Here is a 24,195-nt window from a genome sequence, read left to right as displayed (position 1 = left end):
CATTAGCAGCTTGTACCTCTCACCTAGGAAGGGAGGAAGAGACTATAAGCTAGCAGCAGAAGCCAGTTAGATTTGGTTGTCAGTGTTTTCCACATGGGAATCACCCTGAACTAATTATATCTTAAGTAGCGCTGGATAAATGCAAATCAGAATTTTACTCACACCCCTGAAATCGGAGAGCCAATTTAATCTAATACCCCCTTTAATTTAGCGCACTAATGCAGGACCCTGGAGGATTGCCCCGTGTCACCGCTGTGCTGTTCTGTTCTGCAGCAGTCTGTCTGCTTCTCTTGCTCTCTCAATCTGTCATTCCCTCATTCTCTCTCTTTGTCTCTTTCCCTCTCTCTTACTCCCTCTCTCAATCAATCAATCAATCAATCAATCAAATGTATTTATAAAGCCCTTTTTACATCAGCCGATGTTAAAGTGCTGTACAGACACCCAGCCTAAAACAGCAAGCAATGCAATCTCTCATTCTCTCTCTCTCTCTCTGTCTGACCCCATGATGGATTAGTGTGGCGTAGAGGAGGCATCTCATCCAACCTAACATTTCCCTAGCAGCTAACTCTGCCTGGTGTGGTTCTAGGGTTCTAGGTGTAGTCGGTGTTCGTGTGTCTGAGAGAACCTATACACCTCTTTATGTCAACAGGGAGTCCCATTGAGACCAAAGTCTCCTCCACAAGGGAGCCCTGCGTCCTACAGTTACACACAATGTTATTGTAGCACTGGCACTGCAGACCAGGTCTCACCAGGGCTGTGACTCAGACACTTTCTGAGTATATCCCAAATGCTTATGTCCTGCTTCTGAACGCATACAGTACTGGTTATGAATCTGTTGTAGCGTCTTTAGGATGCCACCTTCCTACTGAAGTGTTTCCTGAACCCATATGTTATTTTTCATTTCTTCCCTTCTTTTACTTGAGTTTTACTGCTTCGTTTGTAGAGCGCTAGCACACTGTTCCACTATAGTTGATTTTAGGGAAGGACTCAGAGTCCAGGACTAATGTGTATCCATTTCTCTACCAGCCCGATTCAGAGGTTGTATTCATAAACAGTTTAAAAGTGTGAGAGAGATGTAGCTTAAATGCACCATGAATTATTGAAAGATCGCTAGGGGCTGTCAGAGGGAAGGAGATACTCTATTTCCCCCGCGTGCTAAAGCTACTATTGCTCATTGAGCGATCTTCACAAATTCATACGAGTACAATACGTGAGTTAAGACGACGACAAACTGTAATTATGGATGGTTGGCTTGATGGTTTTAAAGATGGCTGCTGTGTTGTGCACTGAGAGTAAGGCATCGTGCGTGACTCTCTTCCCCCTGAGTGAGTTGGTGTATCGTGGTGCTTTGCGACGTCACAGACCAGAGAAATGTTCAACAGCATCTTTTTCTGTTCAGTACAGGGTGAGGCCCTAAGACTCCCCATTCAGATTGTAGTACTTGGTACAGATCTATAGCGTATCCTTTTCAGTCAAACAAATTCGGAGGCCGACGGTCTGCTACGTTTCCCTTTATTCCCAGTTTCTCTGCTAGTTCTTCACTTTACTTGGGTGCTCTGTCGTACAATCTAACCTCTTGCCAATAAATCAATATTATCCCATTTAAAATGATTCAATACATCTGAGATTTGTACACAGATGTTATAAGGTTCACGTTTACTGCAAGATGTCAACAGCAAGAGCATAACTTCCTAGGCTGCTTGAGAGACAAGGGGACAATTCCTCAGACATTTCAAGTAATATCTTATTGATTGAGTTTTGAGACTTCCAATGTATCCTTGTATCTTGTAAACGGAGTCACTCTTCACCGCGACACTATATAATGAAAAGAGATGATTAGCTAGCCTTGGAAAGGTGTTTACAGGCTATCTCTGATAACGTGGGTTGTCTTAACATGCAGGAGAGAGAGAGAGAGAAATGGAGCACAATCCCATTGAACAGAAAACCGCTTCTCAATTAGCGAATCTGAAAGGCCACCGCCGTGGCATCGGCCCCAGGAAAAACAGAGTGCCACGGAAAATGGCGTGCATGCAGCGCTCTCTCTCGTCCTCCCTCTTTGTGGCATGTTGTGAAATACATGAAATGGCGAGATGAAACGGCGGCGGTTAGCAGCGGCACAACATCCTCTGGCATAAAAAAAACAACATTTTTATTGTGATAAGACACCCTAAAATGGTGGGAGGCAGGACCTTGAAGAAAATAGAGCCAGGGATCCATCTCAAGCCTCTTAATGAGAGAGAGGCCGCGCCAAATAATCGCCGGACGCGTCGGCGGGACTGCGCCCCGAGTCTAATTTGTTTTAGGTGTGCTCAGAATAGATAAGGACCAATCTGTGGCCTTTTCTTCCCTCTCCCTCTCCCCCAACCTTTGCCTCCCTGGAGATAACGAAGTCGCCCCCCCTCCCAGCCAATCTCTTCAGGCAGAGAGTAGCGAGGTGGAGTGGAGGGTGGCGAGAATAAAATAACCCTGAGGGACAGACGGCCTTTTAGATCGGCGGATCTTCTATCTTGTGGGATTTATTTGAGTTTTTCAAACCACCGATTTAATTTGACGGAGGTCTGAGCGAGGGGATAAAAGACGGGGAATGAGGCCCTCACGCCTCCTCACAAGCGTGTGGCCTCAACCTGAAGGGCAACCTTAAGCTTCTGTCAAGACAATAGGATTTTGCCAACCGAGCTGCCACGCAGACCGCTTAATTCTACATATCTAGCCTCTCTTCTCCTTCCTGCAGCATTCCTGCATGCTACCCTGGGCTACTCATGAGAAGCCAGGGTCTCTCTGTCTTTGTTCCCTTCTTGTCTTTAAAAAAAAAAATGTTTTTATCAAGATTTGTCTTGCAGCAGCGGTGGCTCTGTCAGCTTTCATTTGCAACACGGCTAGGCTGCTAGGCTATACTCCCAGTCCTGCCAGCAGCTAGCACAAAAGCTCTTAAAGAATTGATAGTTTTGCCACTGCCACCAATTAAGTCTGGGGTGTAATCGGAGGTGCCCTTACAGCCCGCGGCCCGTCCCCTCCCTCTGCCCCCGTTTGATTTAACATCCCACGGCTCGGTGGAGAGGGGGAACTCGTTGTCATTGGCCTGAATAATAGGAGAGGAGGGATGAGGGAGCGGGGAAGAAGGTGGGGGAGGGAGCGCAACGGAGCGTGGCGGGTGGACAGCGTGAAAGTGCAGGTGCTGAGGACGTTAATGTGTGGCACCTTTAAATTTTAAACAGATGGTAAATTATGGATGGTCGGCTCTGGCAGAGAACTTAAAGGTATCTCGTCATTACTGGGAACCTGAGGGGGGGAAAGAGCGAAGAAGAGCGGATGTTAGTAAGTGCAACGAGGCCACTGCGTCAACCATGGCAGTTTAGATCTTAGCACATGGCTTGACAGAGGGATATTCATCTAACCGTAATATAGTGTTCCTCAGCTATCATTGCAGATAGCTAATCATTTATAATACGCTAGGTGCAATGATGAGGTGTCTTGTTTTCAGGAAGAATCAGAAGAAAACCTGTTTGTCTGGGTCTGAAATGGCTTCCTATTCTCAATGTAGTGCACTATAATTGACCCCTATTCCTTATTTACCTGTAGGGCACAATACTGTAGAGGATAGGGGGCCATTTCAAACACAGCCATTGACAAAACACTTTCCAATATCCCTCTGCCTCTCTCTCTCTCATCCAAGGGAATTGACAAGGAAGTGAGCTTCTGACATCTATTTGTGGTGGATATAGAAATCGGTCAGTGCGGTTAAAGCGTCTCAATTTCTGCAAGTCAGATCCACGCCTATCACCACCACCTCCCTTTACTCCGGGTCTGCTTTCAAATATGAATATTTCATGCCAAGCATCTGATACCGTGTGCAGCGAGACATTTTAAGGCTTTTTCTTTTGTGATCGAACCCCTCGGGGTTAGAGAATGTCACTAGAGGAGTGAAGTCAATCTCTGCCCCCCCGAGCAAAGAGGGTAGAATGTATGGTCTGTTGATGACATCAGGTGGCGTATTTTCCATTCACAAACCAGGAAGAACCTTGTCCTTTGAAATATAGAGCCGTTGTCACTTTTTGCTGTTTACATTCAATGAAAAATGTATTATATCTATGGTTGTAGAACTAGAATCCACCATAGAACTGTAGAATGTTGTTCATATTCTAAAAGGAAGTCGTTTTTGTCACCATAGAACTAGAATCCAACTATATAATTAATTATTCTATGGTTGTCACACTTTGAGAGAGCTGGTTGGAGTAGTTCCACTGTGAAGAGCAGTGGGACGATCTGGATAGTAGCTGGTTTATTTTGACGTGGTGTGACCACTTTCTGTGTCTGATCGGTGTGGAGCTGGATGACCGAGCGGGGGGTTCGTCTGCTCAGATTCTGTTTTAAACGCTTTGCCTTCAGCGTATCGCGTTGCACCGTTGGCTGGCTGTTTTCTGGCTACGCTGCGACTGTGTCTGTTTTAGTAGTTTGTCTATCTAGGTGTCAATCGAAATGTGTCCGTTTTGAACCGCTTCTCCTATATCATGATGTTAGTGTATCACTGTGTCTTGTTGGCTGGCTACACTGTGAATGTGTATAGTTCAATGTTTTAAGTATTTTTAGTCTCTACACCCTTCAAACTCAACTCTGGACCTTGAAGCCAGTTCCACTGCATTTTTTTCATTGTTCCCCTCTAATCAGGGGCTGATTTAGACCTGGGACGCCAGGTGGGTACAATTTAATTATCGGGTAGGACGGAGAACCTGCAGGTTCAGGATCTCGTAGGGTGAGAGTTGAGTAACCCTGGTCTATACTGTAGTCTACGGTCTAAATGTCTTCTGGTTTCAGTCTTGAATTTGATAATGTATCTATATATTAATACTATTAAATAATTAAGCATACTGAATGATTCTGCGTTAATTAGCCATGGGCTATACTAATAGTGGCTTAGCGCGTGTTAGCCACGTGTTGGGTTACACATACATGTGAAAGGGGGGATACCTAGTCAGTTGTCCAACTGAATGTATTCAACTGAAATGTGTCTTCCGCATTTAACCCAGCCCCTCTGAATCAGAGGTGCGGGGGGCTGCCATAATCGACATCCATGTCTTTGGCGCCCGGGAATGTGTTAATGCTTGTTAGGTCAAATGCTGTTGTAGCTTTTGTATGGTCATAGTGTCTGCTAACTAGTGGTAATAGTTGAACACATAATTGAGAGGTAATGGATATCACATTTTGGGCTTATTTTAATTGGTTAATTTTCCCAGAATATTCCTCCTCTCTAATGTGTGGTGTTACAGTACCTGGTTCTGCAGTATAATTCACATCTCAACTACCGTGAAGCGGCTATTCAGAAGTCCTTTATTGATGAAACTGTCTGCCCATAGCCTTCATCAGGGTTTTCACAACTAAAACTGTACCTTTTACGCTTTATAATATGTAGATTTTTCCATAAATATCCCTGCCTCCTAATTTAGCCACCCCCCCCCCCCACCAGTACAGACCTGTATGTTGGAGCCAGTCCTCCTCTTCTGGATGCTGTGGAGAATCTGCTCAGAGCTGCTCTCACTCAACACACACACACATACGCAGCTCTCCTACTTTGCATTTTGATTTAACATTTCAGAGGAGCTGGCAATATGTTGCCTCCCTTAGGCCCTCTTTCCACCAGCTACATATGGCTTCTTCTGGCCGCCACGCCAACAGGCGCTCACTGACATCGCTCGTTCAAAGGGCTGGAAGTTTCCTATACTCCAGATCCCTCAGGTGCCCTGCGCCTGCACACTTGACGTGTGTCCCGGAGTTTAGTTTTCGGTTTCCTTCCCATCTAACCTCCCCGTTTGCTTTCTGTATCTCTGTCTCTGTCTCTCTGTCTGTCTCTCTGTCTGTCTCTCTCTCTGTCTCTGTGTCTCTCTGTCTCTCTCTGTCTCTCTCTGTGTCTCTCTGTGTCTCTGTCTCTCTGTGTCTCTCTCTCTCTCTCCGTGTCTCTCTGTGTCTCTCTCTCTCGTCTGTCTGTCTGTTTTTTCCATTTTAGAACGCCAATGACCTCACCCTCTCTCTCTGTCTTCGTTTTGTTTTCTGGAAACCTCTGTCGCCCCTAAGTACCCCAGATAGGGTTTTCTCCCAGTGGAGTGTTGGATAGCTCTCTGCAGAAAGGCTGGGCCGGACTGCTAGTTTCACAAGGGGAATTAGGTGAGGCTAATGTAAATGGAGTCCTGTGCTGCTGTGGCTGTATGATGGGGTCGTGGTCAGTAGTAGGGTACAAAGTATTAGAAATGTTTTGGTCTGTGAAACAAACATATTGCGTTTCTTATTGGAGAATTCCAGACTAGCACCTCCCCGTTTCCAAATGTTTTCTCCATACTGAACACAGCCAATCCGTAGGGCTGCAGACGTAAAGGTCTGACTGACCCAGGGGCCTAACCCCCCCACCCCCTCTGTAGTAGGGTCAGCCCCCTCTGACTGTATGTGTTGGGATTTACCATCCGTGATAAATGGGGGTGGTTGTCTGAGCAGCGTTCGAGAGCCTTAAGGACTTTTTTAATTTGAACCTAAATATCTTTCTAATGTATCACAGACGGTGAGTGCCTTTTTAAACAGTGGGAGCAGTTTGATTCCGTGTGATTCGTTCGCTCTTTGGCAGGGAGGCTGAATAGCGAGTACTTTTTATATTGAATTAGTTTCTTTACAGTGCTCAAAATAATACATTCTTCAGACTAAGAAGGAATAAAATATGTACAAATCCTGCTTTCAAAGGTTTCTGTCCCTTCATTGTATTGGATTTTGATGACGAGTGGTCCTTCTAGGTTGATACAGGCCAGTACATTGGTAATCAATGTTGGACTGTGGGTGTTTGATTTTTATTTTACACTATTTTCATTTGAAATAATACCTATTTTGATATTACAGACGTTAAAACACATTATGGCAGTGAAGTGTGACTGACTATAGCATTGACAGTAGAGCTATACTGTGAAATATATATATATATATATATATATAGCATAAAGAATAGGACTACCTTTCCATGTTTAGACCAGGTTTAACTCTTACTGGGTCACTTGATAGAAATAGAATCCCTAGAATGGTAAAAACAACCTTTTAGACCTTGGCAATTTGACTGGTACACTCATGGGAATGTCTGTTATTGTCAATCTAACGCGATGGTTCCACCTCCATTCCATTGCCAGCTCAATGCTAAACTGGATAAGACTGTACATTTCCACTCCACTCGTCCCCCAAGACGACATTAGTCCCAATGGCTATCTCAATGTAAATCTGCTGCTATGGTGACGCTGTAAAGTAGAGCTCCTATAGGAATACTGTAGTGTAATTACGTTCCCCCACATTAGCATACGGTGGCCCAGGAGAGTCAAACTGAGCAGGGCCTCCGGCGGCACTTTGCCATATGGTTGTCTGGGTCTCTCAGGGCGATATTTGGCAAGGCTCTCGCAGAAGGTCAAATATCAAGTCAGAGGACCGCGCCAGTATTACATCTATGCTAATTGCCCTCCTTCTCTCGCTCGCTTTCTCTCCCCTTCTGTTTCTCATACTCTCTTCCTTCTCACAATCTCTTTATATCTGTTCTCTCGCTCTCTCTCTCAATCCCTCTCCTGTGACCACCCACCCCCCCGAGCACCAGCTCTCTTAAGCACGCCAACATACACCCCCCCCCCCCGCCCCTCCGCTCCGTATCGAGCGGTCAGCAAAAACCTCCCAAATTACTCACGAAACATCCGCAATACACTTAGCTTGATTTGCTCCGAGGATGCATGATCAGTTGGAGCGTAGGACGTGCGCGCGCGCCGGGGCACCTTTAACCCACTGTTATACTGTTAGAGGAGTGACTTGGGTAACTCGGGTTCTCTGTCTGCTCGTATTAGTGCAGTGTTGCAGATTGAGATGGGGTTTGATTGGTTGGTTGATGTCCTTTTGAGGTGGTGTCTGTCGTGCGTTCTCATTGGAAGACAGATGGTGTGGAAGAAAGATCTGGCTCAGGTGAAAATAACACGCTTGATTTCGACGTTTTGCTTCCTGTACATGCTGCTTTGGGAAAGGCCTATTGAAGGTCCAATGGAATAGTTTGACACTTGCATGCCTGTCATTTATTAATATGCTATTTCATGTGTCTCGCTTTGCAGTTTGTTTTATTGTAATAATCTTTATCACCTGTTTTAATAAGAGGCTAAAGTCATTTCAAGGACATTTATGAGACACTTCTCTCAAAAGGTTTGACTATAGCACTTACAGGATCATTATAGAAGTACAACGTTACATAACAGTGTGTGTTCACCACCTGTACGGTCTGCAGCCATTTTAAGACCTGCCTGGAGGCTTTAAATCTCGACTGCTTCAATTTCAAGAGCTCTTAATTGTTTAAATATTCATGACCTGTTAATATTTATTTACCATTTTATGAGTCTTTTTATTTTATTTGAAATAAAGATCTTAAAAGGCTTTTGTTACTCGGGTGATATGTCTATCTGACTGATCTTTACAGTTGTGTTGCTACACTTCGTCATCATGGGTGTTGAGGACATCTGTTGAAGAAATATGGGGGTTGATGTCCTGATGGCTGTCTGTACTGATAGGCCTAGGACTCATGGATACTGAACAGAGAAGAGTTTATCTATAGGATTGGCCGACTTTTTTATTCCCATAGCTGGGCTGCACTCGACAAGGATTTTACTGCCCTTATGCCCTTACTAGCAGATGGGTTAGCAGAAACATGCACCTCTTAGAATTTAAGAATGTTATTTAAGCAATAAGGCTCGGGGGGGTGTGGTATATGGCCAATTTACCACAGCTAAGGACTGTTCTCTGCTCGACGCAACGCTGAGTGCCTGGATACAGCCCTTAGCCTTGGTATGTTGTCCATATAGCACAAACCCCCAAGGTGACTTATTGCTATTATAAACTGGTCACCAACGTAATAAGAGCAGTAAAAATAAATGTTTTGTCATACCCGTGGTATACCATGGCTGCCAGCCAATCAGCATTCAGGGCTCGAACCGCCCAGTTTATAATATAGGATAAGTCATTGTGGTTTTGTTAAATTACATGTTAGAGCATTATTTTGGTATGATTCATAGATTTATAAGTAAAAGCCTAACTGTCTTTGATTAACATGCCAGAATATTGCTGCTGCACTGTGACTATTGCTGCTGCACAGCCGTTCTGGCTAACACTAGTTCATCTGTTGCACTGTGAACGTGTGTATCTAGTGCAGTGGAGAAAACGGGCTCGGCCACAAACCATACTGCTAATCCACGAGGAAGAGCGATGCATCTGATACTGGAGAGGAAGAGGAGGATTTCATCTCAGCGCAAATGGTTTTATTCCCTTTGCTACGTCTCAGCTCCCAGCTCCCAGCCCCCCCCTCCCCCTTTACCTTATCTCCAGCAGTACCAACAGACCAACCCAACACCTTTTGATGGTTATCGTTGCATAGGTAATATTCTTTCTGGCTGAAGATGGATGTAGAAGGGGGGTGTTTGCGTTATGGCTGATGTTTGATGCAGGGAAGGCGGCCGAGGTTGGGTGTGTGTGTGTGTGTGTGTGTGTGTGTTGGGAGGGGAGCAATGGCGTGTGGGTGAATAGGTGAGTGGTCTGTCCGTGATGGCGGCCTTGGATGGATGGCTGGATGCATGGATGGATGCATGGATGGATGGAGGAGGGTTATAAGCAGGCTTTGGGTGGCTGGAATATTGTCTAGAAGCGTGGATGAGATCTCAAGCACGCACGTAAACACACACGTCTCACTCACACACCCACACCCCTCAGAGTGCAGGTGGTGATGGATTGCCGTACCTTCCAGGTGTGAGCCTCTGCAACGCCCCAATATTCCCTCAGAATGACGTGACAGGCAATATATAACCCATCAGTTAAGGCTGACTGCACCGCTGCTGAAACTTTCTTTTTCCAGGCAGGGAAAACTGGGCTGTGTCCCAAATGCACCTTATTCCCTACTTGGTGCGCTACTTTTGACTAGAGGCCAATTGGCCCTGTTCAAAAGCGATGTACTATATAGAGAATAGGTTGCCATTTGGGACACAGCCGTGGAGAGTGGCCCAGAATCTGTGACTGGCTCTCCTACCTAGGCTACACTTTGGTTGGTTCTGACAGCTTGAGTTTCTTTCCTTTTTGTTGTTCTTCACATCCTTCCTCTTTATCTTTGTCTGCCTCCACTTAAGAGTGTGAAGAAATTCATCAAGGTAATTTTTTTTCTCCCTTTTTAACCGTTTAATTTCAAGATGTTAGGACATGATGAAGGGGCCTATCTAGACAGTAGCAGCCTGCTTTGCCTTGATGTGGCGTTGCCGTGTTTTGTGGCAGCAGGAACTTTGGAGAGGGAAAAAAAGCTAAACAAATTGTTTGACCTTAGCTTGTACTTGAGTTTCAGTTTGGGTTGCAGTTGTTACGGTGTGTGTGAAAAGTGTTTTTAATTACGTTTGAGAGGCAGCGCGTTGGGAGAGACTCCTAGCCTAGTGTCAACGAGCGGGTGCGCGTGTGTGTGTCCCCACGTGTGTATCCATAGCTTTGTGTGTGTGTTGTATTTTATTAGCAGAACACCAGGGCTGTCAGGATTGACTCCTCCAAAGGATTGCAGCAGTTGTTGGAAGGTGGCCTGGTTCCCAGTCAGTCTAGCCGTTAATAAGTAATGGCTGTGTCAGGATAACGTATGGATGGGGCTGTGTGTTTATAATGAGGCGTTCTGGAGCAGAGCACATCAGGCAGCCTAGCAGAACACCACTCTCCCCAGACTGCTATTCACTTCAGTTCAGCCTCCCCTGGTGAGAGTGTGGAGGGGAAGGAGGTCTGCCCAGTGACAATGAACTATGTGTATCTCCTGAGAAGCTTCTGTCTGTCTCTCTCTCTCTCTCTCTCTCTCTCTCTCTCTCTCTCTCTCTCTCTCTCTCTCTCTCTCTCTCTCTCTCTCTCTCTCTCTGTGTCTGTCTCTCTCTCTCTCTCTGTGTCTGTCTCTCTCTGTGTCTGTCTCGCTGTGTCTCTGTGTCTGTCTGTCTCTCTCTCTCTCTGTGTCTCTCTCTCTCTCTCTGTGTCTCTCTCTCTGTCTCTCTCTCTCTCTGTCTCTCTCTCTCTCTCTGTGTCTGTCTCTCTCTCTGTGTCTGTCTCGCTGTGTCTCTGTGTCTGTCTGTCTCTCTCCCTCTGCTCTGGTTTTTCAGACACTTCACACATTTTTCCCAGCCTCTTTTTTTTCCATCCCTAGCGCAGTTTCTTTTTCTTTGAGCGAGAGGGAGGGAGAGAAAGTAGTAAAGTTCCTTGAATATTCTGTTCAGTCAGAAGCATAAAGAGAGAGTGTATGGCCGAGCAGGGAGTTAGTACTGCTCAGAAATTGTCTGGCGTAATTACGGCTGAATTAAGTTTCATGACCGTAGCGGTGGGGAAAAGTGTGTGTGTGTGTGTTTGGGGAAGAGAAGGGGAGATTGTAAGAGAAGGTTAGTGCCAGACATGTCTCAAGGGAACCAGGGCACATTTGCAATCACCCCAAGTTCAAAAGGGTAATTTATTCACCGTCTGTGGTTAAAGTAGGGCTGTTCTGAATGCCAGTGGGATTCTTCCTCCTGGAAGCAGCCGCCGCTGCTGAGCCGTGTAGAGAGAGCTGGAGGGCGGGAGAGGCGGAACAGACAGTATTTTCATTTTCTCTCTCCTTTTTTTCCCCCCTTTTCTCTTTTCCCCTCTGTTCGGCTCTCCTAGATGTTGTTGTTTCAAGCCCGGCCCTGGGTGGCGTCTTTTACCGCATGCCGGCGAGCATATTTCACTTTTACGCTCATTCGCATTGACGTGCGGGCGTTGATTGAATTTGAGGTGCTGCGGCGTGGCCCATTATCGTCCTCATCGTCTTGAGTGGTTTATCTCTGGGCCCTACCAATGCTACGCTCTGCTCTGTGTGACGCCAGCCTGCCTGCCTGCCTGCCCGGGGGGGGGGGGGGGGGGGGGGGCATTAGAATGTGAGAAAGAGAAATGCGACAGAGAAAGGGAGGAGGGATGTGTTTGGGTGCTATCTGGTTTGTGTTATCACAACAGCCCTGACAGACTATCAGATAAGGGGGGTTGATTATGAGTCAGCAGCCCTCTCCTCCTCATCCCACCTTTCTCCCCCCCTCCTCCCCTCCCCCTCTTCCTCCCCTTCTCAACTCTCTTCCTCCCCCTCATCCCCCCTCATCCCCTTTTCAACCATCCTCCTCTCGCCCTCACTCTTCCTCCTCGATCAGGACACGCCAGACCCCCACCATTAACTCCACTGCCATGGCCAAACAGCTTCAGCTGTCGTCAGGACCTCACTGTGTCCTAGGAGAGGAAGGCCAGACTAGTGCAAATCTAATTTTATTGGTCGCATACATATATTTATCCAATTTTATTGCAGGACTAGCGAAGTGCTTGTGTTCCTAGCTCCAACAGTGCAATAATATCTAACAATACACATATCTAAAAAGTAAAATAATGGAAATTAGAAATAAGGAAATATTAGGAAGAGTCTGGAGTATACATATATTTTTACCACAGCATTGTTGAATACTTGTTTCTGATTGGCTAAAAGGGTATTCTAGTATGGACATTAAAACCAGATAACGGGACACTTTGAAATCATGATGCAATATGCGCTTACACATTCAGACCATACTTGCTACAAAGTCACAGAAAGCTAAACCAACAACTACATAAAACTACATTGTAAATGCAGGTCCAACGAGGAAAAAAGTTAGCTAGCTAGCATTGATTTGTTTTTAGAGACACTTTTTTTTTTTGGAGCATCTGATGAACATGAATTAATTTCTCCGGTCCTCTCCGCCATTAAAGCTGTCAAATCCTCCCACATGTTTCTAGTTTCACCAGCTGTTTTCAGCAACTGATATTTTTGAATTCGATTGTCATATTGGCAAGTTTGCTACCAACAAACTATTTAGCTAGCTTTTAGCGTAGTCTTTGATATCCAATACGGTCTCCTCATAATTAACATCAGTGTTGACGAGTGTCCTGACGAAGGCAAACTTTTCTAGCTCAGCCAGGAAAAATCTGGCATTATCAGCTTATTGTTATGGGTGTATCCAAATGAATGCCAATAGAAAACAGCTACTTTGCTGTTATTCTGGCTGCAGAAGTCGTGACTGTGTAGCTAGTTAGCAGCAAGCAAGGGATAAGAATGTTGCCACTAAGCATGACAACGGAACATAAAGAAAGAACGACTTGGCCGCTCATGTAAATGACGAACGAACGACTGCGTCGCGTTTCTAGCAACCAAAAGATGAGAAAGTATACATTTGTATTTCTACCGGTAAATGTGTGCTTTCATATTGTTTTCTTGGGCAACTGTGGTATAAACGGGATAAACTCCTCCGTTCTCTACATTACCTTGGAAAAATGAACTCTGTAAAGGGACGAGGCCCTGCGTCATCCAATATTTCCAAGGTAATGTCCAGAACTTCAGCCTTTATCCCTTACATGTATGTCATGGCATGTATAGACATTCTGGATAGAATACGTAGTAAATCTGTAGAATACATAGGATTGAATGGTATATGTACAGCAATAGTTGAATAGGATGAGCCTTCACTAGAATACAGTATATACATATGAAATGAGTAAAACAGTACGTAAACATTATTAAAATGACCAGTGTTCCATGACTATGTACATAGGGCAGCAGTCTCTGTTTTTCCGGTCTCTTTGTCCCAGCTTTAATGCACCTGTATTGACCTTGCCTTCTGGCTGGTAGCGGGGTAAACAGGTCGTGACTCGGGTGGCGGAGTCCCTTGATGATCTTCTTGGCCTTCCTGTGACACTGGGTGCTGTAGATGTCCTGGAGGGCAGGCAGTGTGCCCCCGGTGATGCGTTGGGCTGACCACACTGCCCTCTGTAGAGCCCTGTGGTTGCGGACGGTGCAGTTGCTCTACCACGTGGTGATACAGCCCGACAGAGTGCTCTCAGTGGTGCATCTGTAAAAGTTTGAGGGTCTTAGGGGCCAAGCCAAATTTCTTCAGCCTCGTGAAGTCCATGATCAGCTCCTTCGTTTTGTTGAGGGGGAGGCCCTCACCTCCTCCCTGAAGGCTGTCTCGTCGTTGTTGTTGTTAGTAGTCAGGCCTATCACTGTTGTATCCTCTGCAAACTTGATGATTGAGTTGGAGACATGCATGGCCACGCAGTCATGTGTAAACAAGGAGCACAGGAGGGGGCTGAGCGTGCACCCTTGTGGGGGTCCCCTGTGTTGAGGATCAGTGGAGTTGCTGTTTACCTTCACCAACTGGGGACTGCCTGTCAGGAAGTCCAGGACCCATTTGCACAGGGCGGGGTTCAGACCCAGGACCCAAAACTTAATAATGAGCTTGGAGGGTACTATGGTGTTGAATGCTGAGCTGTAGTCAATGAACAGCATTCTTCCATAGGTATTCCTCTTGTCCAGATGGATAGGGCAGTGTGCAGTGCGATGGTGATTGCGTCATCTATGGATCTATTGGTGCGGTATGCGAATTGCAGTGGGTCTAGGGTGTCAGGTAAGGTCGAGGTGATATGATCCTTAACTAGTCTCTCAAAGCACTTCATGATGACAGAAGTGAGTGCTACCGGGCGATAGACATTTAGTTCAGTTACCTTTGCTTTCTTGGGTACAGGAACAATGGTGGACATCTTGAAGCAAGTGGGGACAACCGACTGGGATAGGGAGAGATTGAATATGTCCGTAAACACTCCAGCCAGCCGGTCTGCGCATGCTCTGAGGACGCGGCTAGGGATGCCGTTGGGACGGCAGCCTTGCGAGGGTTAACACGCTTAAATGTCTTACTCACATCAGCCATTGAGATGGAGAGCTCACAATCCTCGGGAGTGGTGGTGACCCGCGCAAGCGGCACTGTGTTTTCCTTGAAGCGGGTGACTGTGTTTAGCTTGTCTGGGAGCAAGACGTCAGTGTCTGCAACGTGGCTGGTTTTCCCTTTATAATCCGTGATTGTCTGGAGTCCCTGCCACATACGTCTTGTTTCTGTGCCATTGAATTGCGACTTCTCTTTGTCTCACTTTGACTTCACTTTTTCTGACGTTTTGCTTGTTTGATTGCCTTATGGAGGGCATAACTGGACTGTTTGTACTCAACCATCTTCCCAGTCACCTTGCCATGGTTAAATGCGGTGGTTCACGCTTTCAGCTTTGCGCGAATCTATCCACAGTTTCTGGTTAGGGTAGGTTTTAATAGTCACAATGGGAACAACATCCCCCAGACACTTCCTCATGAACTCAATGTTATTCTGAGGCAACCCGGAACATATCCCAGTCCGTGTGATCTCTGACTTCCTGTCTCCCCCTGTCCCTTTTTAAAGATATTTACCTGAACTCTGTGGCTCTGCTTTAAATGTCAGGGCCTTTCCCCGGTTGGTGGGGTTGGAGTCATTGGATTTTTCAGGGGAGTTGTGAATCTCTTCACTCGGTTCAACTCCAACCCAGTAGTGGCTCGCATTGTGTTCCTTACCTGTGTGTCTCTGTAGCTAGGTAGTTATGCATGCTCCGCTGGCGGCGTCAGAGTGCCAGTGGTGTTGACGTGAGGCTGAGCAGCTGCGTTACCCTGACTTGATATGAGGTGAAACCTCAGTGTTACGACAGGGGAGCAACACTATCAGACGTCCTCACCCTCCTTTTCCCTCTCTCTCTACTCTGCTCTCCTCTCTCTCTCTCTCTCTGCTCTCTCTCTGCTCTCTCACACACTGTGTCATTCTGTTTCGTTTCTCTTTCTCTCCCTCCCCCATCTTATTTCTCTTATCTTTCTCCATTTATCTACTCTCCCCCCCTCTCTCTCTCTGCCTCCTTTCTCTCTGGCGGTGGGTTGATGGAGTGATTTCGATGGGATGCTGCGGAGGCAGGCGGGGGAGCGAGGAGACGTGGAGCTGTGCTAATTGAGCTGCCTTTGTGCCTGGTCACTGCAGTGAGCCAAGGCAAGGGACCTGGGAGAACGAGGGAATCTGAGAACACACACATACTCTGTCTCAGACACACAATGCAAGCAGCACTCAAGAGTCCCCACCGCCAAATAGATCGATAGCGCAGGACTTAACAAAACGGAGACATGACGAGCTCCCACATCAGGGTCATTATTGTGGAGAGTGGAGCATCACACTTCCATCCAGGGACTGATCAATGACCGAATATATGGATCAACATAAACATCCTCCCCTTACCCTCCTTTCTCTTACCGCCTCAGCCTTCTACCGAACAAACTGTCATGTTTCTGGACTAGGGAAGCTTCTACCTTTTGCACACTATCGTGCCGGCTCAAAGCAAACTGTGTTGGCTCGATCATTTATTTTAGCAGTGTCCTTTTTTTAGCGTGGTTCAAGCGACTTTGGTGGGTGTGTAACCACGGCTAGCTCAGTACAGCATGGTTTGGCATGGCTCGTTGGGCTCTGTCATGTTAAAGTATCATGTTTTAGGAGTGTGGTGGTGGAGTGAGCTTCAGCACAGGGTTCCATGTTGCGTATTGTTTTTTTTCTGGCTCTTAGAATGTAGATCCTGGTTATTGGGCTAATACAGTGCGGCACTCCCATCTATTTCTTTCACATTCTTATTTTGGGGTTTAATTTCAAGGATCTGCTCCTGGTGGAGGTTCTTTCCCATGGCTGGGCCGCTTCTTAATTACGTGTGAACATGGAAATGCGTCTCGTACTGCAGATTAGTTTTAGGCTCCTCTCCCACTCTTCTCTCTCTCTCTCTCTCTCTCTCTCGCTCACACTCTAGCTGTCTGCTTCAGCTCTAGTTCTTTCTGTTGCCAAGAATCTCTGTCTCCCTTTCTCCACGTTTCACTCCAAATTTCACACACATTTTCACTCTTTCAGTTTGTATTAGCCGACATTATTCTGACACTCGCCTTCATTCATAGATAGTTTGAGACATTTGTGGAACCATGTGTGTGTGTGTAACCTTCACAACCTTGCTATATTCTCTTTTCAATATGTTGCTATAACAAATATTGAAGTGCGACACATGATGTCGGCTAACTCTCTGCTACCTGCCTCTGGACCTGGTCCATTCTGCTGTGTCACGTCCTGACTTCCATTCCCACCTCGATTCCTCAAAGCTTCTCTTCTGGATAGACATTCAGTCAAAACCGTGTTGTGATGTCCAGTATTTCATTGAGCTTTTTTTTGTATAGCCAACAGGTGACAGTAGCGTTAGCTTGCTAGTACAGAGATAGTGGGAAGTAGATGTGGGGGAATAGGTTCCTGTAAGTGTGGGGTTATCCTGCGTTTTAGCCCACTTGAAATAATGGAAAACAGAGCACTCAACCAAAGAGCAGAGAAAAAAAACATCTAAAAAGTGTGTTAATTGAATAAATAAATACCTGGTTGTGTTGAACCTTACTAATTGAATAATGTTGCCATAAGTTGTACTTTAAATGCTTTCCTGGTTGGCTGACGGTTACACTGAGGGGGTGGTAGTCTGTAAATTCCATTAACTGGGCCTGTAAATTAACCTACATTACTAAAGTGGTAAAGTGGCATTTTTTCAATTAGCCAGCTTAAATACTGCAGGAATTTGTAGGAATGAAATATGTATTTTCTAATTGTACAACTGCTTACTTTCTCTATGTACTATAGGAATTCATACTGTAGGAAAGTAGTGTCTCGCGATTTAATGTATGAATGCTTTCCGTCTAATTAGTTGAGACATTACTGTGTTTGTGTGGGTTTGGTAGAGTGGAAAGGGGCGGGTGACATAACGGACCAGAGAGGTTATGATGAAACCATTGTGCAGTTGTAACCCATTTTGATTGCCTCGGTTGCTCTAGTATTAGCGTTTACAGGATGTCAATCCTGTTATTGTGGCCTCTAAGACAACGTACTGTATTAGTGAGCTTCTCTCAGAATATATTACAAGCTGTTCTACTATGTAGGCGATGGGGGGGTATTGGAATTCCATATTTGGATGAGTAGGCCTGTATTCAGTGATGTTAGTGTTTGGCCGTATTGATAGAATTGTAGCCTCCCTCCCTCTGCGTCATTGCTTCACTGACTGACTCGCTGGTACATCAATTAGTTGGTTGTAGCGGTATGCTTGGCCGCTAACCCATCACCTGGTTCACTAACACAGTGCTGGATCTCTACCCAAATTCCCTCTTGAGGTCAGATCTGTGTGACTTTCTAGTGAAACACCTGTTTTGCGGTGGGAAAATGTGCATTTGCATCCTTGTTTAATTTTGCAATATATTGTTGCAATATGTTGTATTGTTTCACTATATTGTTTCAATATGATGTAATGTTGCAATATAATGTTGTATTGTTTCACTATATTGTTTCAATATGATGTATTGTTGTAATGTTGCAATATAATGTTGTATTGTTTCACTATATTGTTTCAATATGATGTATTGTTGTAATGTTGCAATATAATGTTGTGTACCTGGTATATCTCACATGGCAGTTTTGCTGATCAAAATACAGAAGGAAAGTTGAATAAATGGTATGTTGCTGGATCTTTTGTTATATACATGAACGGGTGATTGAATGAATACAGAATTTGCGTACCAATATTTAAGCTCATCCCACGTGGGATTATATGACATACTGTATCATAGCACCAGAATTGGCTAGCTACTTGTTTTTAATGCAGCCCACATCTTGGTTATTTCAGAGTACCTAGCCCTAAGACACTCATCCACCTCCTCTGTGAAGAGTCAGTGATTATACTCATATTGAAATATCACATTTCCCCTCCTCTCTCTTCCACTCCTCTCTGCTCAGAGTAAAGTGAGTTTTGGTTTCAATCAGACACCACCGTTTCTGTCGAGCTGGAAAAAAAAACACAAAAAAAACAGCTAATTGGTTATGGGGATTTCCGTGGACTATTTTTTTATGTTGTGAATTATAAATGATAGTTGGTTTCCAAAAAGGAAGTGGCTGTCACTCCAGTGTAGTGGGGCTGGCGCGGCCCCAAATTGAAATGACGCGCTGGTTCCCCCTCACTGTGGCTGGAGCTTCCCGTAATTATGCGCCTCATTGTTGCATCATGGGAATTTTGTGGTGAATATTTCATCATGGTGTAGTGGTTATTTGGATGTAGGTGGATATTTGGTAGGGAGGTGGATGGTAGGTACTGAAGGTGTCTTTAACCTTGGGACGCTCTTAGAGGAAATTAGACGTGGGGGACAACTAAGGTATGTTTGGGTTGAAGAAGTGAGTGGTTTGACTGCTCAGCTGTTGTGGTCTTTTTACAAACAAAGTGTTCTTTGTGAGAGAAAAGAAAGATTTTAAGGTGAAACCCGGGCCACCTTAGACAACATACGGTAGGCCTCCTGGTGCCCCAGTGGCCTTCTATACTGTACTCACATTTTTTTCCTTGGTTTTAAAATGCTCAAAAGAAGAAAAAGAGAAATGTAGCACTTTTGCTTTCGCCTTGGTAACTGTTGCTAACCGTTTGCCTTTGCTCTTTTCGTTTCTCCTACAGAGGACACCAGTCAACAATGGCGAGGCATTCCGGTGGTTCTTTTAGAGTGCCCGACCTTAGTGACATCAACATGCGGTCAGAGGTCCAGTTTGAACTCTGATGACATCACTGCAGGAAGCACTGGGGGTTCAGAGAACCCAAACAACCTCCCAGTTTTTAAACCAAGAGGAAGAAACTCTAAAAAGATGAAACGATAAACATTATGGTGTTGGTTTAACTCTGTAATTTCCTTTCCTGTGTAATTATTGTACCTTTTGACAGTATCATAATGTCTATTTTCGGTGTATATGAATGTGTTTCAGTGTCGTTTGGCTGTAAAGTTTACAGTCAATCTTATGTAAAGGACTCAATAGACAATCATCACCAATACGTCAACAACAAAGATGGCCGCTGCTGGGATTGATCATGTGATCCTCACACACAACCTTGGAGCAATAATCTTTAATGTTGATTATTCTGCTTGTGTTTTCCCTTTATTTCCGTTTTCAAATTATTATATCAAAGCTGAATTATTTTTTATTAAATATGTCATTTTTGTTTAATGCTTGCATTTCCTGTTTGTGTGTGTGCCTCTGACTGAGGGAAACTATAAGGTCCTCTTTGGTAAATGTGAAGTATCATATAAGTGACACACAATGCCAGAGAGAACGGCATTATTATTTAGATGCTTTCATTTGGGGTTTCTTTCAGTTTTTGTCCAGCACGTTACGAAACAGGGCACATTGTCTTGTGTAGCGAGTTGTACTTTTTTGGAAAACAAAAAGGAGCGTCGTTGTGTTACAGTTACTGCACAAAGTGGTGGTTGCGAGCCAGACTGCGTTTCTCTGTGGTTTCGATACGCTTCAAAGATGGTGTTATGATTAGCTTTTTCATGTAACTGTTTGGCCACCTCCTGGTTTTTATTTGAAATACAAAAGGTCATCTAATAGGTAACACTATACTTAAATCCTGCAGGTATAATGCTTAATTACTTATATCCTGCAGGTATAATGCTTCATTGCTTGTTTATAAGCAGGTATAATGCTTTTGCTTGTTATTAGCAGGTATAATGCTTTATTACTTGTTATAAGCATGTAATATCCGTTACAATGTCTTATGAGGTTTATGATATATACTTGCGGACTAAGTAAAGTGTTACCGTTATTACACCTAAGCTGTCTAAAAGGTAATTAATAATACTAGTAAAGTAATTCTGAGGTTAAATTAACATTAAAATTGAATATTAAGTCAACAGTACAGTTTACATATCTGACAACGGTTATGTACAATATAACTGATATGTTCATTGTGAGTATGTCTGACTACAGCTATTCTGGAAGTACGGGACTTACCATACCTTTCTCCTGCAGAGACCACAATAACAACAAATGCAGCAGTCTGTTGAGCTGAAGCAAAAAGTGAACACATTCCAAAAACGACAAAAAATTATTCAATAAATTACTCATTGTCTTCAAAACCCTATTGTTGCATGTGTAAATGTGTTTTGGTTTTAAAGATTAACAAGAATTTGTATATTGTTGTTGTGATGCTTTTATGTGTTCAAATAAAAAAAGGACTAAAAAAAAATATTTTGAATGTCGACGAATAACGCAACATTTTTATCCTCACATTGTACAATTAAATATTGGATTATGATTCACCTGCAATGTTTTTCCCCCTCTCATTTGCTGCTGCTGCGAAGCATCACTCAAACAACAACGAGGAGAGGATATATAAACGGCATTGGTTGCATCCCTAGTCACGTCTCCCCCGGAATACTAAAATGTCGCATGGTGGAAGAGAGTCATTCCCAGAGGCAGCAGGTTTTAAAGAACTAGTGAAATCCCATGTGGTTTGTCACACTGGTAGGAGGAGGGGGATAGGAGGAGGGGTGGGGGCGCCTGAGATGGCTTGTGCAGCCCGAATGATTTCCAGGTCTGGGGGGGGTTGGCGAGAGTAGTGAGGGGGACAGTGGAGAAGGGGATAGAGGGGTGCATTTGGGTTTGCTGTGGATTACTGGGGTCGCTGAGGAGACGGAGGAAGATGAAATCATCCGGGACCGACTTTTTCCTCCTCGGTAACGAACCCCCACGCAGCCGTAACCTGCGTCTTGAGCTGCTGGCGGCAAAAGGCCTGAGAGAGGAGAGCTACATTGGAAATCGTTCTGCGTGCATTCCGCGGCAGATGCGTCTGTGTGGCAAATCCCCGCCACCGCCGGTGATGGGAAGGTGATAAATAACGTGCATCGGGAGCGCCGGCGGTTGCTTGGCCGCTGAGATTAAACCATATCAGAGATTGGCTTCTTCTAATCCCCCCTCTTCTCCTCCCTCTCCTGGATCAGTCTGGAAACTGGGATTTAAAATCCTCAGGCCCCGGTGGTAACGTTTTCCCCCTCCTGCACTGAGAGTGGGAGGGAGAGGGTAAAGGAGAAAAATGGTAAAGTAAACGGGGATGAAGATGTATGAGCTGAGTATTCTCCCATGAAATGTGTGCAGCGCTCATCTCATCTGGATGGAGCTGGGGATGGGGATGGAGCTGGGGAGGGGTACTTGGTGGGACAGGCTGTGCCAGGAGGACTCATTTTGGCTCGAGGGCCACATGGGGATTTTAAAAAATCAAATTTTTTCCGGACCTTTTTGTTTGTCAAAAGCAATTTGCGGGCCAGAAAAAGTGCAGGTGTTTAAAAATATGTAGGTTGATTATCATTTCTAAATACTTTCTATCTGGTTTTACAAAGTTCAAAATAATTTCCATCCCCCTTCATAGGATTTCATTAGGGTAGTTGGGTCATAGAATGGAAACTCTAACATCCATTTTCCCGGACCAAAATTAAACCTAGACCTAGGGCCCAAAAACATACACAAAGGACATTCCATTCTCCAGTATGCAATTTAGTCCAGACTACAAACTTAATTTGTGTCTAGGAAACCAGCCCTAAACAACAAACCTACACCACCTAATTAGTGAGTTGCCTTACTGTGTGATGCCCATAGAAACAGAATATAGAACGGGCTTCTCCATTGAAATCCATGATGGCACAATGAGTGGACGTTGCAAGCCCTTTCTATGGATTCTATTTCTATGGTGATGCCCTTTTATCTTCCAGGGGGAATACATCCAGGAGATTAGATGCTTACCCCCAACCATGCCCTTCACTGAGATTTGGAGTCCTTGTGGTCCTCCTGGTAATCCCTTTAGGGATTTCTGACTGCATGGGAGGGAGGGATGCTCACACCGTTAAGGAGTTATCCCTGGCACACAGGACTAGCACAGGGAAAACGCACAGTCACTTTCTTGGAATGAATGAATACTGGAACGCTGCTCAGGGAATGGGAATGTTGTTGATGGGAAATATGGAGTTTCCAGTTGGGCGGAAGTGATGCGTCTGTATCCTGACGGTGCAGGTTTTTTCATCCTTTAAAGCTGAAATATGTCACTTTTTGGGCGACCTGACCAAATTCACATAGAAATGCGATTTATAGATCATTAATTCTCATTGAAAGCATGTATAAGAAGCAGTAGAGCTGTTCTATATGCATTATTTCTACGCTTCCCGTTCTTAAGTTATATTTTTGCATCTTTTACTTTCGGTTTTGTACACCAGCCACAAACAGCTGAAAATGCTATATTGTTGGTTATAGAAAATATATTTCACAGTGGTTAGATGGTACAATGAATCTCTACACTATACTTACTTTTTTCACATAAACTGAAATTAGGCAAACTATTAATTTTAGCAAGCAGAAATTGGCGTAGTGCTTTCTGCATAGTGCATCTTTAACTGCCACCTCATCTAAAATAACGTTTTAGTTTAGGGCCTGGTGTTTTTCCTCATCACGTGATCTGACCAGACATTTGTTTATCACTACAGGCTGTGGTTTAGGGCCAAGAGTTTTTCCTGACCAGGTCATGTGGTCATTCTAATGTACTGTATGTACACGGATGGGCCTAGCTAGCTATTCATTTCAAAGTATGCAGCTGCTGTGTTTTCTACCCGTTTTATGTTAATCCTAGTGTGTATTCTAAATGGGCTCTTTCTCCAAACAAAACCCATCAAACCTACACCCTCACATCCAACTCCGTCTGTGAGGCGATCGTTCATGTATGCACAGTGCGCACACACGTGTGCGCGCCTTCCCCAGTGCACGACATAACACTTGGCCACTCTGGGTGAGTCACACCACACAGGAGAGGAAAGCGAGACAGAGAGAAAAGAGAGGGAAGCTCGATGTGTCACTCTCCCACCCTCCCTCCCTCCCTCTCTCTCTCTCTCCTCTTTCATTATTTATTTACTGTCTGCAGTTATTCCGTCGCACGCATATTGATGCGGAGAAAGCAGGGTGTGAGTGCGTGTCAGAATCATTCCCTGACGAGGGAGACAAGGTGGAAGTAATCAGCGGAGCGCTGATGCTATATGACAGGCCTAGAGCCGCCGGTACACATTTAAGAGCAGGTAGGAGGAGAGGAGGAGGGAGAGAGAGAGAGAGAGAAAACACATCTGCCCTCTGAAAGGAGTTTGTAGTTTAGTCTTCAGGGTGAAAAGTGTTTTTAAGGAACTTCAAAACGTTTTTTGGGGGGGAGGAAAAATCACCTGGGCTCATATTGTCTGAGGTTATGAAGTATCCTCAAGACAAGATTCAGCTACCCGTATGCAGGTGTAACAGGAAGGACCTTAGAAGGTCAAGCCTTTATGTACCAGGTAGGACTTTCGAAGGCCAGTTAATTTCCTGCTTACCATAGTGATTGAAATCAGGCACTTGGAGAGACTACTTACTTTGGGTCCTACCCATTTGCCTGAATGTTTCAGCATTT

At 44.8% G+C, this 24,195-nt stretch overlaps 1 protein-coding gene across 5 annotated transcripts in view; it reads left to right on the top strand.

Annotated features, from left to right (window-relative positions):
- The window catches only part of LOC115191709 (CXXC-type zinc finger protein 4), a 28,911-nt gene extending 7,941 nt beyond the window's left edge, over positions 1-20,970 (top strand). For all 5 annotated transcript variants that reach the window (XM_029749558.1, XM_029749556.1, XM_029749557.1 and 2 more), the window contains one exon: positions 19,405-20,970. In XM_029749558.1, coding sequence (XP_029605418.1) covers positions 19,405-19,449 — 45 coding nt within the window. In that variant the 3' untranslated portion in view covers positions 19,450-20,970. The remainder of the gene's footprint in view (positions 1-19,404) is intronic.
- Positions 20,971-24,195: the final 3,225 nt, after the last annotated feature.

This window comes from Salmo trutta, chromosome 4 (genome assembly GCF_901001165.1).
Source record: "Salmo trutta chromosome 4, fSalTru1.1, whole genome shotgun sequence".
NCBI classification, from domain to species: domain Eukaryota; kingdom Metazoa; phylum Chordata; class Actinopteri; order Salmoniformes; family Salmonidae; genus Salmo; species Salmo trutta.
This window is presented reverse-complemented; position numbering and strand designations above follow the sequence as displayed.